We start from the raw sequence: 18,672 nt of genomic DNA, 5'->3' as shown, positions 1-18,672 counted from the left end.
AAAAAAAAAAAAAAAAAAAAAGATTGTTTCTGTCTTCCCGGCTGGAGAGCAAGTCCACGCACAGGACAGAGACCACACTGGCCTCCCAGCACTGGGGACAGTGCCTTGTGTGCAGGTGTGTGTGATAACGATCCTTGAAGAAGAATGAACCTATCCTACCTGGCACTTGATGTGCACTTGCAGATTCGTCAGCAACCGCTGGATTTTCTCTATGAAAATAAGGTCCACAGACAGGTTATGGAATTTGCTTTCAAACTTGTTGATGACATCATTGGCCTGCACAGAGAGATAAAGGGTAAAGGACAGGGGCTTAATCTGGACCTTTTGGACTCTGAAAGAGGAGGGGGACAGGCTCAGTGAATGGTTGGATGGAGGGCTTAGCCCCCCTTCAGAGGGAGTTGAGAACCGGATACTGTGGAACTGGTTGGCCTGGGGCCTGGCTGGGGGCCCCACCTGGTCCAGGTACTCATTCTCCATCTTCTCCATGTTGAGCATGATGACACTGTCAACCAACTCTATCCGGGCAGCTTCCTTCTCCAGTCGGTGACACAGTGAATTGATTTCTTTAGGAGAAAAGTTGCCTCCCTCTGAAAACAATCTGAAAATAATCAGAGACAAATAAAAGCCATGGATCAGACCTGAGAGTTCTCATCTATCCCAAATACTGTGGCTGACACACACTTTTAATCTAGGCTTCCGGTTAGAGTTCCAGATGTGGGAAAATGAATGCAGATAGCTTAAGGACAGGAGTAGGATTCATAAATGGTGCAGAATTTCCATTTTTGTCAGTTCATCAGGTTGGAGACCCTAACAGACCCAACTGAAACAAAATTCAAAATAAAAATAGCTTTCTTGGAATTGTGTAAAGGTAAGAATTCCACATAAACTTGCCAGGTGTGGTGGCTCATGTCTGTAAAGCCAGAATTTTGGGAGACTGAGGCAGGAAAATCACTTGAGGCCAGGAGTTCAAGATTAGTCTGGGCAACATTGCATGACCCTGTCTCTACAAAAAGTAAAAAAATTAGCCAGGTGAGGTGGCATGTGCCTGTGATTCCAGCTACTTGGGAGGCTGAGGTGGAAGGATTTCTTGAGCCTAGAAGGGAGAAGTTGCAGTGAGCCGAGACTGCACCACTGCACTCCAGCCTGGCTGACAGAGTAAGATTCTACCTCAAAAAAATAAAATAAAATAAAAAATTCCAGATGAAGTGACACTAGAAGGGAGCTTGGGAGGTGGGCAGCACCAGAAGCCAAGACTTTGCACCAGAGCCTTGGAGTTTCAGTCTTGATGACTGCACAGGTGAAGGGATAGCCTAGAGCTGGATCCAGAGGACAACCCTTGCATTTTAAGACCAAGGAAGGAACGAATCCACCAGATGCCAGGACTCTCGCCTGTCTAGATCCAAGTGCAAAGAGGAAAGAAAAGATCTCTCTCCTCTGAAAATTCATCACACAAACTAGACTTCACATACATTTACAAAATGAGTTCATGTTCTCTGTAGTGACCCAAAAAACCTCAAGCAGAGAATTCTAATTGATCCTGGGGAGGTAGTGCTTCCTGGCTACCCAGCAGAAACAAATAAGGATTCTCTCTGAAGGAATGCAATGTCCAGTCCAGGCCTCAAAGAATGCCACAGATAAAGTCCCAAGGAAAATGAGTGACTCGTAGCTTAAAAAATTGATAAGGAATCAAGATACAAGATACCATGCATGAAAAACAGTGAAACAATAGAGAACAGAAACTGACCTCCCCCAAACCCTCAGATATTAGAAATATCAGATATAGACTATAAAATAACTAGGCTTAAGATGTTTAAAGGAATAAAAAGTAAGCTTCAAAATATGAACAAGGAGCAGGCAGTTTTGAAAAAGTATCAAATATAATTATAAATGGGCAGAGAGTGGTGGCTCACACCTATAATCTCAGCACTTTGGGAGGCAGAGGCGGGTGCGTCACTTGAGGTCAGGCATTCAAGACCAGCTTGGCCACTATGGTGAAACCCTGTCTCCACTAAAAATACAAAAATTAGCTGGGCATCGTGGCACATGCCTGTAGTCCCAGCTACTCGGGATGCTGAGGTAGGACAATCGCTTGAACCCAGGAGGTAGAGGTTGCAGTGAGCGGGGACTGTGCCACTGTACTCCGGCCTGGGTGAGAGAGCAAGACTCCATCTAAAAAAAAAAAAAAAAAAAAAAAAAAAAGCAAGTGGAAAGTCAAACAAAACGTGGTTGTTCAAGGGGCAGGGCCCCGCTTCTGTTATGCTTCTGGGACTGAGTTCTCCTTACATAGCAAGGGACACCTGGTGACATCCCAAGGGAGTGAGGTCAGAGGAAGCCAGACTCAGGCCTCCCCCAACTCTAGACACTGCTCCATGCTTGCCTGGGAGGGGTTGGGGGTGGAGAACAGTGGCTGCTTTCTCTTCTGTTCCTTTCTTCATTCCATGAACCATGGGTTAAGTAGGAAGGCTCAGAGATGTCCCCCCATCCCACCTTGTGCTGGAGAAATCCTATACACACATATACGTTTATTTCACATTTATGATTCTAGCATGATATATCTTTATTATTCACACGCAGAATCTATTGAACACTTACGGTTTTCTCTCCCCTGGACTCTTGACAAGTTTTTATCTTGTTCTGAAGCTGTTGTAGAGAGAAATTTAATCCATTTGTTTGTGAATTGGATTTTGCCACCTAGAAAACCAGAGGTTCCGAGATTTTGTTTCTAGAATACATATTGTGATCTGGGAAATGTTCTGTGAAACATACCATCTGAGAAACTGATTAGGCACGGAAAAAAATGAAATCGGGGGAAAATATGCAGTTTTACCAGACGCTAGATTGATACAAATTAAAAAGATTTTTTTCCTCTCTCAAGTAAGCTTCAAGCAAAATTGGCACCCCAGAGTGTGGTGAGGGAGTTGGGAGGGCAGGCTCCGCTTTAGCAGTGCAGGGCCAAGACTGTAAAGACTCCCTGGAAGGCTTCGAGAGCCATAGAAAGGTCATGCTCTGACTCAGGACTGTGGCTTCCAGGAGGCACCCTAAGGATGCAGTCAGATTGTCCTGGAAAGTACACAGGCTCTGCTCCAGCAGTGCAGGGCCAAGGCTGGAAAAACTCCCTGGAAAGCTTAGAGAGCCATAGAAAGGTCATGCTCTGACCCAGGACTGTGGCTTCCAGGAGGCGTCCTAAGGATGTGGTCAGACCATCCTGGCAAGTGCACTTCTCACAGCATCACCTTTCATAACAAGAAGCGAAATTCACCAAATGTTCCTCCAGAAATGAATGCTTAAGTAAAATGTTAACACATCCATGACAGAGACGCCATCAAAACAGTATCTTTGCAGAATATTTAAAGATTATACAGCTTATAAAACTGGTATAAATAGCAAGCAGCCAATTTTGGCATATCTCCATCTTTTCATGTATAGAAAAAAAGCTTAAAAAATAAATGGAAATCTTTAACAGGGGTTATGCTGTGTGGCAGAATTATGGTTTACTCTCAGTTTTGTATTTGTTCTATATTCCCAGTATTGTCCATGATGGAAATGTATTTTGTTTATCACAGGTATTAGATATTTTGAAATGCAACCCCTGTACACCACGAACAGTCCCCAAATATCAACTCAGAAAAAAGAATCAGTGCCAGCACCAGCTGGAGGCCCATTAGGAATATGCTCCTCAAACAAGAGTGTGGTGACATGCCCTGGAGCCATGGGCTCTGCTGCCTGCAGCTGCCTCCTGCTCCTTCTGGAATGACTGGAAGCCGGTCCTGGGAGGTTCATCTGGGACCTCCACCAGAGCCTGCCTTTATTAAGGATTCACTATGCTCCAGGGACTATGTCATGAGTTTAGCACATATTAGCTCCTTTATCGGTGCCATAATATTAGGAATTGCTTTTATGATTTCCATTTCACAGGTGGATGAATTAAATGCTTCTTGGGGCGAAAGGGGCAGGAAGCTGGGTCTGGAGTCCCTATCTCAGAGCCTGAGATGCCAGCAAACCCTTCTTTTATCGAACTGTACTTGCCACTCCCAAAAGACAAGGCTGTCCTCCTCACCTCCGCTTGTCCTAGCCCTAGTGGGTCCTCAAACATTGTTCCCTGAATGGGTATTGACCTATGCCGATAACCCAGGCCCTTCACTTCCAGTGTACCCCAAGTCCCTCTCATCCCACTTCCACTCAGCTCTGGAATCAGAATGCATCCCTGTTGACATTGTGCCCAGGCCATGATTCTCTCCCCCTCAGCCTAGCACTTCTGCCTCACTCCTACCCACCTCCAGCCTTTCTGTGGTCAGCAGCCAGGACCCCCACCCTCCAAGTTTAGCCCCGAGCATGCAGCCCCACCTGAACCCTTCCCAGGCCCCCACTGCCTCCCCGCTGGTGCTCTCCAATCACAGAGCTCCCTACTCTCTCCCTTGCACTCTTGTAGTCCTGGGCTCCAGCCCCTTGGATTTTCTCCAGCATCTCTCTCCAGAATGCTTCACTCCTTACCACCTACCTGGCTGGTTCCTACTTCTCCCTCAAGCCTCTGGAAGCCCCACTTTCTTAGCCCAGGTGAAGTTCTCTGGCCCCTCAATCCCCACGCAGCCACCTTCTCCTTCTGTTGCACCCATGGCCTGTTTGTGGTTAAGGCCGTAAGCTCTGGTGTCGGTCAGACCTGGGTTCACATTTTGACTTTACCCTTTAAGAGCTCTGTATTCCTACCTAAGTCACTAAAATGCTGCCTCAGTTTATCTCTAAAATGGGGATAAAAACAGTACTTGCCTCCTATAGTTCTTTTAAGGACTAAGACAGCTAATCAAAGCAAGTTGCTCAGCAGGATGAATGGTGCTCAATAACTAGTAAACGTTAGCGGTTATTAAGATTTCACTTTTGGCCAGGCACAGTGGCTCATGTCTGTAATCCCAACACTTCGGGAGGCTGAGGCAGGAGGATCGCTTGAGCCCAGGAATTCAAGACCAGCCTGGGCAACATAGGAAGACTCCATCTCTACAAAAAATAGAAAAAATTAGCTGGGCATGGTGGCGTGTGCCTGTAGTCCCAGCTACCTGTGGGACTGAGGAAGGAGATTGCTTGAGCCCAGGAAGTTGAGGCTACAGTGAGCTGTGTTCACGCCACTGCACTCCAGTCTGGGTGACAAAGCAAGACCCTGTCTCAAAAAAAAAAAAAAAAAAAAAAAGATTGTTTCTGTCTTCCCGGCTGGAGAGCAAGTCCACGCACAGGACAGAGACCACACTGGCCTCCCAGCACTGGGGACAGTGCCTTGTGTGCAGGTGTGTGTGATAACGATCCTTGAAGAAGAATGAACCTATCCTACCTGGCACTTGATGTGCACTTGCAGATTCGTCAGCAACCGCTGGATTTTCTCTATGAAAATAAGGTCCACAGACAGGTTATGGAATTTGCTTTCAAACTTGTTGATGACATCATTGGCCTGCACAGAGAGATAAAGGGTAAAGGACAGGGGCTTAATCTGGACCTTTTGGACTCTGAAAGAGGAGGGGGACAGGCTCAGTGAATGGTTGGATGGAGGGCTTAGCCCCCCTTCAGAGGGAGTTGAGAACCGGATACTGTGGAACTGGTTGGCCTGGGGCCTGGCTGGGGGCCCCACCTGGTCCAGGTACTCATTCTCCATCTTCTCCATGTTGAGCATGATGACACTGTCAACCAACTCTATCCGGGCAGCTTCCTTCTCCAGTCGGTGACACAGTGAATTGATTTCTTTAGGAGAAAAGTTGCCTCCCTCTGAAAACAATCTGAAAATAATCAGAGACAAATAAAAGCCATGGATCAGACCTGAGAGTTCTCATCTATCCCAAATACTGTGGCTGACACACACTTTTAATCTAGGCTTCCGGTTAGAGTTCCAGATGTGGGAAAATGAATGCAGATAGCTTAAGGACAGGAGTAGGATTCATAAATGGTGCAGAATTTCCATTTTTGTCAGTTCATCAGGTTGGAGACCCTAACAGACCCAACTGAAACAAAATTCAAAATAAAAATAGCTTTCTTGGAATTGTGTAAAGGTAAGAATTCCACATAAACTTGCCAGGTGTGGTGGCTCATGTCTGTAAAGCCAGAATTTTGGGAGACTGAGGCAGGAAAATCACTTGAGGCCAGGAGTTCAAGATTAGTCTGGGCAACATTGCATGACCCTGTCTCTACAAAAAGTAAAAAAATTAGCCAGGTGAGGTGGCATGTGCCTGTGATTCCAGCTACTTGGGAGGCTGAGGTGGAAGGATTTCTTGAGCCTAGAAGGGAGAAGTTGCAGTGAGCCGAGACTGCACCACTGCACTCCAGCCTGGCTGACAGAGTAAGATTCTACCTCAAAAAAATAAAATAAAATAAAAAATTCCAGATGAAGTGACACTAGAAGGGAGCTTGGGAGGTGGGCAGCACCAGAAGCCAAGACTTTGCACCAGAGCCTTGGAGTTTCAGTCTTGATGACTGCACAGGTGAAGGGATAGCCTAGAGCTGGATCCAGAGGACAACCCTTGCATTTTAAGACCAAGGAAGGAACGAATCCACCAGATGCCAGGACTCTCGCCTGTCTAGATCCAAGTGCAAAGAGGAAAGAAAAGATCTCTCTCCTCTGAAAATTCATCACACAAACTAGACTTCACATACATTTACAAAATGAGTTCATGTTCTCTGTAGTGACCCAAAAAACCTCAAGCAGAGAATTCTAATTGATCCTGGGGAGGTAGTGCTTCCTGGCTACCCAGCAGAAACAAATAAGGATTCTCTCTGAAGGAATGCAATGTCCAGTCCAGGCCTCAAAGAATGCCACAGATAAAGTCCCAAGGAAAATGAGTGACTCGTAGCTTAAAAAATTGATAAGGAATCAAGATACAAGATACCATGCATGAAAAACAGTGAAACAATAGAGAACAGAAACTGACCTCCCCCAAACCCTCAGATATTAGAAATATCAGATATAGACTATAAAATAACTAGGCTTAAGATGTTTAAAGGAATAAAAAGTAAGCTTCAAAATATGAACAAGGAGCAGGCAGTTTTGAAAAAGTATCAAATATAATTATAAATGGGCAGAGAGTGGTGGCTCACACCTATAATCTCAGCACTTTGGGAGGCAGAGGCGGGTGCGTCACTTGAGGTCAGGCATTCAAGACCAGCTTGGCCACTATGGTGAAACCCTGTCTCCACTAAAAATACAAAAATTAGCTGGGCATCGTGGCACATGCCTGTAGTCCCAGCTACTCGGGATGCTGAGGTAGGACAATCGCTTGAACCCAGGAGGTAGAGGTTGCAGTGAGCGGGGACTGTGCCACTGTACTCCGGCCTGGGTGAGAGAGCAAGACTCTGTCTCAAAAAAAAAAAAAAAAAAAAATATATATATATATATGTATATACACACACACACACATATATACACATATATGTATGTATCTACAAATGGAAGCTATAATAATTACAATTGAAAACTCAATGAACAGATTTGCAGGAGGTTCAACACAGTCACAGAGTGAATCAGTGACCTGGAAAAAAAATACAAAGAAATTAGCTAGAATGAAGCTAAAATATGCAAGACGGATGCAGAGATAGGCAAGGTAGAGATGATTAACATGTCAAATTATAGTTCTAGTTTTTGCTATTTTCCAAATTTTCTTTAAAAATTCTATTTTTATAATCAGAAAAATCTTAATATTTAAAACAAATGCAAGCTTTGTAGATATTGACACGGAAGGTGCCCACTGTTGGGGCTCAGAAAATGATACCAAAAATGTGCTACTTTGAACTTAAAACTGAGAGTACTTGGGGAGCAGCAAATGCAGGGAAGAGCTTTCTCTAAAGTTCACCTATCTACCTAAAGGCTGGATCCTCCAGAAGATACTCAACTGTTGTGAATCCCTTCCCCAGATAACTCATCAACCAGGAGAAACTGATGCATAGTTGTAGGAAGGAAGACTGGAGTTGACACCACACCCAGAGCCCATACAGAATTGGTCCCAGGCTATTGTCTGTTCTTTGGGTCCATTAATCTCCCCTAAACATCATTTACCCTTCCACTAAAATTTCCTACATCTCCCATTTCTCACTCTCCTATGAAGAGGATATTTAAGATTCAACCACTTGGCCTTTGTTTGAGTTTCAAACTTTGTGTGACACTTGCACGTTAATAAATCGGTGTGTCTTTTTCCCATTAATCTGTTTATCGTCTTTATTGTTTTATTGTTTGTTTGTTTGTTGTTGATGTTGTTGTTGTTGTTTTCAGATGAAGTCCCGCTCTGTCTCCCAGGCTGGAGTGCAGTGGTGCGATCTCAGCTCACAGCAACCTCCGCCTCCCGGGTTCAAGCAATTCTCCTACCTCAGCCTCCCAAGTAGCTGGGATTATAGGCGCCTGCCACCACGCCCAGCTAATTGTTGTATTTTCAGTAGAGACGGGGTTTCTCCATGTTGGCAAGACTGGTCTCGAACTCCTGACCTCAGGCGATCCACCCGCCTCGGAATCCCAAAATGCTGTGATTACAGGCGTGAACCACTGTGCCCGGCCTTGTTGTATTGGCTCACACTGTTGGAACTTCAGGGTTGGAAAGAAAGTTCCTTTACTCCCTACATCACCATGATTTGGTGATGGTGGTAGTGGGGGGCTGTGGGTCAGCGTGTGTACTAGCATTCCACTTCTGTACAAAACTAACAATGTTTTGCTCATGTATACATAAGTACAGGCACATAGAAAATATATTTTTGGAGGGCTTCCACTTTGTACTTTATATACAATCTGTGTTTGATTATGCTGTAATGATTAAAAGATTTGTGATGTTTAAAATAGCATAAGCCTTAAAAAATAAATATAGCCTTTCAAAAATGTCAAAGACTAAATCTAGGATTACTTTCATCCAGGATTCAGATTGCAGGGGTGAAAATAAGGGGAAAGAATGGCCAATGAACACATGGAAAGGTTAACATCATTAATTGTCAGGGAAATGCAAATCAAAACCACAACACAGAAACACTTCACACCCATTAACAGGTCTATTATAAAAAACAAAAAACACCAGAAAGTAACAAGCGTTGGTGATAATGTAGAGAAATTGGAACCCTTGTGCATTGCTGGTGAGAATGAATATGGCGCAGCTGCTGTGGAAACAGTATGAGGGTTCCTCTCAAAGTTAAACATAGAATTACTGTTTAATCCAGCAATTCCACTTCTAGGAAATAACCAAAATAATTAAAACCAGGACCTTCAACAGGTATTTGTACACCAATGTTCCTACCACCATTATTCACAATAGCCAAAAGATGGAACCAACCCAAATGCCCATCAAAGATGAATGGGTAAACAAAATGTGATCTATACACACAATGGAACATTATTCAGCCTTAAAAAGGAATGATTTTGTGACACATGGTACATGATACATGGATGAACCATGATATATGGATGACACACGATTTTGTGACACATGACACAAGATACATGGATGAACCTTGAAGACAATATGCTAAATGAAATGAGCCAGACAAGAAAAGGACAAATATGTGATTCCACTTATATGAAGTACCTCGAGGTTTCAAATTCATAGAAACAGAAAGCAGGGTGGTGGTTGCCAGGGGCTGTGGGGACGGAGGAATGGGGAGTTCTTGTTTAATGGTACAGAGTTTCAGTTTGGGAAGATGAAAAAGTTCTGGTGACCAATGGTGGTGATGGTAGCACAACGACCAGGATATCCTTAATGCCACTGATCTGTGCACCTAAAAATGGTTAAGAGTTAAGTTTGATGTTATGTATATTTTGTCAAAACTAAAAATTAAGGGGGAAACGAGACCACATCCCAATAGAGAAACTCAGGTGGCCTCAACAGGCCCTGGACACTGGCTCCCACCTGCAGTGTTTGATGAACTCAATATTTGAGTAGCGGAGTTTGCCCAGACTCTCCTCCAAGTACTGCCGGAAGCTGCGCAGGGACACCTGGGTGACATCAACATAGCTAAGCAACTCCTGGTGCAGTGTATTGCTGAGAATGACCAGCCTGTGGGAGACAGAGGAGGAACAGGACGGTGATGGGGGACAACCCTGGGGGACAAGGGAGGGGCAGGTGGTGATGGTGATCAGCCTAGGGGATGTGGGAGGGGCAGGTGGTGATGATGACCAGCTTGGGGACACAGGAGGGACAGGTGGTGATGGTGAGCAACCTGAAGACATGGGAGGAGCAGGTGGTGATAGGTGACCTTCCTGGGGACACAGTGCTGATGGATGACCAGTTAGGGGGGCATGAGAGGGAAGGGTGGTGGCCTGGGCCTGAAAGGAGGACATCCTGGGAGTCTATTTGGGCTCCACAAGCTGTGCCCAGCTGCCCAGCTTCTCTGGGTAGCAAAGGGGGAAGTAGAAAGAAGTTCCAAATTCCAGTGTCTGTAGGACACACTCTGGGTGTGCTGGATCAGAGGGCGTCCTTCTCTCTCTGACCCTTGCAATCAAATTGGTGAAAGAATCCCAGAAGATCCTACTGGATCTTTGTCCCTGCTCCAGTGGGCTGTGTCTGACCCCCAGCAAGGTGGCTCCTGCACCCATGATCCCCTAAAAGAGTGCCCTGAGAGTGTCCTCTCTACAACCAAGTCCACCAGAACCAGCTGTCCCTCATGTGCCTGATGGTTGCGTAGACACTTGCCAGTCTCCTCCCTGGGACCTGCCTGAGGCCTCCATCTCATATCCCAAATGGCCTCTCTGGAGCCCCTTGCTCTGCCCTGAGCACACTCCTACACTGAGCTGAGCCAGTGCTCTTTCAGTGATTGTGGAACGCAACCCTCTCCCATCTTTCTCCATTCGGGGCTCTTCTGAGTTCATATTCAATGCTGCCTCCTGCAGGAAGCCCTCCCTGATTTTTCCTGAGGGGAAGCCCTCCCCACCACTGATATTTCATAGTACTTGGTTTGCACCCTCGCATGCTGCCTGTGTGTATTCTTTGCTCTCTGGCTGCTCACTCCCTGCCTTCCCATGCAATATTCCACACAGAGTTTGACTTGACTCTCTTGAAGAGTTTAACTCAAAAGAAGGCTCTGGAGGTGCCTTCTGCTGTTGTGTCTACAGGGAGGGGAGCTCCTTTGAAAGGACCAGCCAAACTGAGATTCCAGAGCCATATGGCTGGGGTGGAGACTCCCAGGACCTCTTACTTTTGGCTTCTGGTGGCATTCAAGAAGATGTGCTCCATGTCATAGATCTTGAGGCGGAAGTTTTTGCTCCTCACGTTTTGCTCTTCTTGGAACTGGCAGAACATCAGCCGCTCCTTCTTCAGCGTCTCGGTCACCCCAGCACAGTGCCTGTCCAACCGCTCTTGATGAAGCAAGAGCTCCGCTGAAAAAGGATTAAGAGAGCTGGGGTCCCTGGGACCCGACTTACCTCAGCGTGTTGCTTTCCTGGAACAAGGCCCATCTGCTGCCTCTCCCAGGCCAGCTGCAGAGCAGGAACGACTCAGGTCAAGGCCTCTTGTCCTGCCCCTGTTGCCTTCATCAGGGCTTGGGCTGGAGAGGAGGCCTGGCCATGAGCAGGGAGCTCCTGTTGGTGGAGACACCCTGCCCGGAGCAGAGGGAACACAGCCAGGAAGATAGACAGTCTGGGGAGCAGCCGAGTAGCAGGCAGGATGGGCAGGGGGTGTTGGGGAGGGCTGAGATCTAGGTGAGAAGGTCTGGGGGGTAACAGCAAGTACAGCACTGAGCAGTCTGGGTTTGCTCCTTATCAGCAGATACTTATGTCCAGTGAGCCTGAATTCCAACTGTCTTCCAAGATGGAGTGGCAAGAACAAGGACTGGGCTTCCAGGGATCCCTCATAGGCCTTTAGGTGAGCAGAGAGTCCCTAGAGCCCCCAACCCTGACCACCTCCCATCTGACCCCACTATCGTCTGAAGTGGTGGAAGTGTTGTGGTCTCAGCTCTGCCAAAATGACTGGTGAGATGCTAGGACTTCGCTTCTCTCGCCTTGTTTTCCACACTGTGTATTGGCTCAGGTGGCCTGGGAAGGACAGGGAGCCAGCCTTCAGGGAGCTTCTACTCAGTGGATGTAGAATCCTTTTTATTCCTCAGTGCATTTAGCACACACATTTTCCAGATGACAACAATGAGGTTCCAAATGCCACACAAGTTGCCTGAGCCCGCAAGCACTGGGATTCAAGGCCAGTTGTCAACTTGCACAACTCCTTCCCTGCTCCAGGAATAGGAGTTTGTGTGGGTTAGTGACGGGGCTCTCTGATACTTCTAAAGGGCTTTGAAGGAGCTGGGGTATAATTTGGGTGAAAAACCAATAGTCATTGAAGAATCCTACTGAAAACATCCCCCCCGCCCCCTGCCACATTAACAGAGCCCACCACGTAGGTGTGAAACGCATGTATTTTTATGTATGATAAATGATAAAGTAGAAATAATGGCCACCACTTTTGGAGGCTGTATCTTGTACCAGGTGCTCATGATTCCTTACTATACCATTTAAAAAGGGTTTATTACCATCTCCTTAACACCTCCATCAACCCCTTCTGCAGGTGAGAGAGGGGTCAGAGAGGTCAGGTAACCTGTACAGGGTCACACGGTCACAGGAGTTGAAACTGAGAGCTCTAATTCCTGAGCTATGGGCTTGCCTCTAGAATATCCACTATGCAGGTGTGTATCTGACAGGTGTATGAGCAGATCTGGCATCCAAGAGCTAAAACAGTACAACACTCTTTGTTTTCAACTCTAACACCCTCTTGAAAAAAAATGGAAATGAGAAAAAAATCTCGCAGGAGGATTCTGAGTACCACCTTTTTCTGCAAGCCTCGGAGGTGCAAACCCTCGTGCACATCTTCCATGGTGTGATAAGAACATGCTAAACATTGCATGGTACAAACTGGGACAGCTAATGGACATGGAGCCACAGTGGAGCAGACATTGAAGGAGGGGCTGGGGGCAGGGCAGACATTCCCAGGCAGTGTCTGTACCTGCCCTGACGTTGTGGATGTCTTTTTCAATCTGCTGGGCTCTTGGCTGATGCAGGTGCAGATGCAGCTCCAGTTCTGAATCCAGCTCACTGATTTTGGTGGCCACGGTGACCCGGGTGTTGAGGGAACACTGGTCAAACCACTTCTCGAGGTGCTCGAAGAAGCCAGCTCTAAGTCTGAGGGAGAAACCAGCCAGGGTCAGCCCTGCCAGCAATCATGTCCTATGAGAGGTCTTTCCACATGGAGACCAAAGGGCTTCCCCCCTTCACTCCTTTTCCTCATTTCATTTCCCAGCTACATTGCATTTCATTGTGTAAATGGACCATTACTCGTTTAACCGTACCACTGCTGGAGGACATTACGTATGTCAGATGTAGAAGTGTTTCTTTGGATAAATGACCTTGAACTGTAGTTGCTGAATCAAAGGTTAAAACACATTTGTGGTTTTGGCAGATATGGCCAAACTGTTTCCACTAGAAGTCAACTTGTATTCTCATCAGCGATGTTCCTATTTCTCCACAGTCTCAGAGTGTATTGTCAGATGTCTAAGTTTGACAATTTTGTCATATGATGATTGAGACTGAGCATATTTTCATGTGTTTAAGATTATTTAGGCTGGGCACTGTGGCTCATGCCTATGATCCCAGCACTTTGGGAGACTGAAGCAGGAGGATTGCTTGAACCTAGGAGTTTGAGACCAGTCTGGGCAACATGGTGAGACCCCATCTCTACAAGATATTTACAAAATTAGCTGGTCATAGTGACATGCGCCTATGGTCCCATCGACTCAGGAGGTTAAGGCTGCAGTGAGTCATGCCACTGAACTCCAGCCTAGGTGACAGAGTGAGACCCTGCCTCAAAAAAACCCAAGAGCATTTAGTTTCTCTTTCTGTGTACTGTCCATGAATGTCTTTTGCCCAATTCTCTGTTGTGAACAGCTGTTCTTTTTTACAAATCAATTTCTAGGAGCTCTTCATATACTGGGGACATGAGGGTCATTGACTTTGATGTGAGTTGCAAATGTTGCTTCTCAGCTTATCATTTCTTCCTTTTTAAGATTTACCATGCTTTTTTGGCCATGTATTGTTAAGATGTCAGTTTCCAAAAACTGATCTATAGATTCAATGCAATAATAAGAAACAACATTGCAGCAGACGTCTTATGGAAACTTGAGCTAATTTAAAAAATTATGTAGAAATACAAACGGCCAAGAATAATGGAGGGAGAAGACTAAAGTTGGAGGACTTACACTATCAGATAGTAAGACTTAATGTAAAGCTGTAGTAATCAAGCAGAGTGAAGTCATTGGATAGACACACAGAGAACTAGAAAAGACATGTGGCAGAGCAGTGGGGGAGAGGAGAGTCTCTTCATTAAATGACCCAGGATCAACTGGTTATCTATATGGGAAATAAATGAATCTTGACCCCTATTTCACACCATAAACAAAAATCAGTTCCAGGTGGATTTTAGATGTTAATATGGAAGTTGAAAACAATAACATTTTAAATATATAACATTGGAGAACATCTCCATGTCCTTGGGGGTAAGGCACAAAGTAAATTAACCTTAATTAAAAAATTGATGAATTGGACCTTATTAGAAATAAGAACTTCTGCTCATCAAAAGATATAACTTGAAAGAGAGTAAAAAAGGCAAGTGCAGAGAGGGGATGAACATTTGCCATTTATTTATCTGACAAAGCCTTATATAGAATATATAATTTAATTTTTTTGAGATGGAGTCTCACTCTGTCTCCCAGTCTGGAGTGTAGCAGCACTGTCTCGGTTCACTGTAACCTCCACCTCCCAGGTTCAGGCGATTCTCCTACCTCAGCCTCCTGAGTAGCTGGAATTATAGGCATACACCACCACGCCCGGCTATAGAATACATAATTAATTCCCATAAATTAATAAGAAAAAAGACAGAAAATCAACCAGAAATATAATAGGCAAAAGATTTTGCTAGGCATTTCACAAAAAGATAACCAAATGGCCCAACGAGTATTTTAAAAAGAATACAATATCATACTCATCAGGAGAATACATATTAAAATCACAATGAAACACCACTATAACTATACCAGAATGGCTAAGATAAAAACCACTAACAACACCACTGAGGTTGTGGAGCAGTTGAAGTTCTCATATGCTGTTGTAGACTGTAAAACTGTCAAAAACCAATTTTGAAAACTCCTTGGTAGCATCTTTTGGCCGTATCTCCTACAGATGGATATGGACACACACTCTGTGAGTCAGCAGTTTCACTCTTAGTTCTATATGTAACAGAAACGTATACATATATTCACCAGAAGACTTGTACAAGAGTGTTCGGAGCAACATTATTGGTATATTGGAAAGACCAAACGTGTATCAGTAAAATGGATTAATAAAATGGATTACATTTTTTTATAATGGGATACTATACAGAAATAAAAACTGAACTCTAGCCACATTCAATAATATATATGTCTCATAAACATGATAAAATAGTGAGTTCTGTATGACCTAATTTAGATAAAGTTAAAAAATAAGCAAAATGAACTCAGAAGTTATAATATTTGTTATCTTTGGGGAAGACAGAGTGGTGGCTTGGGATGGGTACACAAAGTGGGTTCCTGGAGGGTTGGTAATTGTTTTATTTCTTGTGGGCTTTGGGTATCAACTGTGTCATATTTGGGCAATTCATTGAGCTACACACTTACGACTTTCATACTTTCATGAAGGCATGTTATCCTTCAGTATGCAAACCCAATCAGTTGGACAGATAATTTTTTTCTGGTTAGTCAAACGGCCAGATAGCATAGTGCTTGGTGCAAGATTCTGGAGTTACAGGGTCTGTCTGGATTCATATCTTGGATCAAACTGCTTTCTGTCATGGAGATCTAGGCCAAATGACTAACTCTCTGAGCCTCAGTTTCTTCAACTGTAAAATGGAGTTAATTATGGTACCTGTCTCATATTTATTAAGGGGATTAAATACACTCGGTAAATAATAGCTCCTGTGATAGTCCTTGCTGACCTTTGTCCTATCTGCCATGGAGAGGGCAGATGATGGCCTGTGGTAGAGGAAGGAGAGGGATGATGTTTGAGTCAAGAGACATTTCCAAGGTGAGATGCTGCTGAGGTGTAGGAGAAAGAGCCCAAAGGCCTGACTGTACTCCTTTCATTCCTTATCTCCAGCCTCCTGCCCATGTTACATATGGGAGGTGAACAAACCAGGAGATCTCTAGCTGATGAGTCCTCCTACGACATTGTAGAGGCAGGAGGACAATGAGAATGCCATCCAAAAGGCAAACACAAATGTCCACATTTGATCCAAACTCAAACACAAAGGCCCAGAAACTTGGGAGTTAGGGGAAGTAAATTCCCCTTGGTGGGAATTTACTTGGGGTTATGGGTCATTTCTCTATTCTTCAATTTTCTTATATTTTCTGCAATGAAACTCTTTGGTAATATCTTTTGGCCATGTCTTCTAGCAATGGACATGGATATACTCTATGAGTGAACAGTTCCATTCTTATATTTTGCACATATTGAGTACAAAATGCTATACATGAGATATTTATATTTATGGTGTATATCTGTAGAATTAAAATAGAAAAAGAAAAGCAGCCTTACGATTACAGATGTACCAGGAAATAGAACTCAAAAGTATCTGGCAGGGAAAACACTGTATCTTATGTCCAAGGCCCAAGCCATCAGACAGCCTCCTGAGGTGGGTGCAGGGGGTCACTCTCACAGAAGATATCTGTGACTGCAAATAATTCCTGGATTTTGCCATTTTTTTATTGTGTTTCTCACCCCTACCTTCCTTCAGTTACCTATATTTTTTCTTTATCCAAGTGATACCAGTCCAATCCTTTTCTTTTCTTTTTTTCTTTTTTAACATTTCACCTTGTTAACAAAACTCAGAACAACAGGATGAGAATAAAATAGTTTTTTACTCACTGTTTCTTAATTTCTAAAATTAGTCTCGATGTTATTGTCACTTGTTCTATGAACTTGGCACTGGAAGTGTCGCTGATGAACGTGGCTGAGAAGGTGGAATGGGACTTCCTGCAATGCTCTTCTTCTTCCAGGGGTACAAAGACAAAATACGTGTTTCCACTGGAGATTGTGAAGGACTCCATGTCCTCATAGTATGTCTCCTCCAGACCCTCTTCCTTGTCTTCCTCCTAAGCAGGCAACAAGACTAAAGTTGACTTGATATCATCAAACGGACTTGGGAATGCCAACCACAGGTTCCTTGATATCAGAGGTTGTAAACCAAATTTTGGGCCAAGATTATGGCTGAATCTTGCCTAGGTTCCACACCCCCGCAACGCACAGTGCTTTTAAAATTGGGAAGTTCTACATAAAAATCTGGGTTTCTAATTTCTCTTAAAACATCAGAAAATATGTCAATTCTGAACCTGCATTCCCACATGGCATCTTTAGTTGGAGTTAAGTAATACCTGCACAGTCTTCATCATTTGTCATTATTTTACACTTGGTCTCCAGCCCTCTTTTCTATTACATGCCTGTGGGAATGTGAGTTTGGGATTCCTGCTCAAAAAGAAGTCTAAGATACCAATTTTTCCACAACAATATAGGAAATGATTCTTCTGCAATTCTATGATTATGAAATTCAAGTTATTGTTCTGTGATTTTGAATGTGTTTTGAGGACAAGATTTACTTTATGAGAGTAACTTCCCTGCACTCAAAGGAGAGCTCTGTCTGCCAGCTTGGATATGGAGCTTTTGAGAATAGGAAGAGAGAAGAAATAAACAGGCCAAGGTGAAGCAAGAGAGTCTAAGTTGATCTATTCAATAAGGAGGAATTGAGAAGGAGAGAGAATCAGGGAGGGATAAGGAAAGCCACACAGTTGAAGAGTGACTTTAGAGTAGGTTGCAGGGAAATGAGGAGAGGAAAGTGAATTTTAGAAAGCATTGCTATGGCTGGGTGCAGTGGCTTACACTGGTACTCCCAGCACTTTGGGAGGCTGAGGCGGCAGATCATTTGAGGTGATGAGTTTGAGACCAGCCTGGGCAACATGGTGAAACCCTGTCTCTACTAAAAATACAAAAAGTAGAGGTTGATTCCAAGATGGCCGAATAGGAAGAGCTCCAGTCTGCAGCTCCCAGCATGATCGATGCAGAAGATGGGTGATTTCTGCATTTCCAACTGAGGTACCTTGTTCATCTCAGTGGGAGTGGTCAGAAAGTCGGTGCAGCCCACAGAGGGCGAGCCAAAGCAGGGCGGGGCATCACCTCACCCGGGAAGCACAAGGGGTCAGGGGATTTCCCTTTCCTAGCCAAGGGAAGTGGTGACAGACTGTACCAGGAAAATCAGGACACTGCCACTTAAACACTGAGCTTTTCAAACGGTCTTAGCAAATGGCACACCAGGAGAATATATCCCACGCCTGGCTCAGCAGGTCCCACACCCATGGAGCCTTGCTCATTGCTAGTCCAAAATCGAACTGTGAGGTGGAAAGCCTGACTGGATGGGGGGACGTCTGCCATTGCTAAGGACTGACTAGGTAAACAAAGCGGTCGGGAAGCTTGAACTGGGTGGAGCCCACCTCAGTTCAATGAGGCCTGCCTGCCTCTGTAGACTCCACCTCTAGGGGCAGGGCATAGCTGAACAAAAAGCAGGAAAAACTTCTGCAGACTTTTTTTTTTTTTGAGGCGGAGTCTTGCTCTGTCCCCCGGGCTGGAGTGCAGTGGCCGGATCTCAGCTCACTGCAAGCTCTGCCTCCCAG

The 18,672-nt window shown here is 44.8% G+C and overlaps 1 protein-coding gene across 1 annotated transcript in view; it reads right to left on the bottom strand.

Annotated features, from left to right (window-relative positions):
* Positions 1-18,672, bottom strand: part of CCDC180 (coiled-coil domain containing 180) — an 87,298-nt gene that overhangs the window by 19,812 nt on the left and 48,814 nt on the right. The window contains 7 exon segments of the mRNA XM_011939465.1: positions 2,593-2,691; positions 5,318-5,434; positions 5,612-5,756; positions 9,849-9,995; positions 11,134-11,314; positions 12,927-13,102; positions 16,877-17,103. Coding sequence (XP_011794855.1) covers positions 2,593-2,691; positions 5,318-5,434; positions 5,612-5,756; positions 9,849-9,995; positions 11,134-11,314; positions 12,927-13,102; positions 16,877-17,103 — 1,092 coding nt within the window.

This window comes from Colobus angolensis, unplaced genomic scaffold (assembly GCF_000951035.1).
Source record: "Colobus angolensis palliatus isolate OR3802 unplaced genomic scaffold, Cang.pa_1.0 Scaffold181, whole genome shotgun sequence".
Lineage (NCBI taxonomy): Eukaryota > Metazoa > Chordata > Mammalia > Primates > Cercopithecidae > Colobus > Colobus angolensis.
Note: the sequence above shows the minus strand (reverse complement) of the source record. Positions and strands in the feature narration are given on the sequence as shown.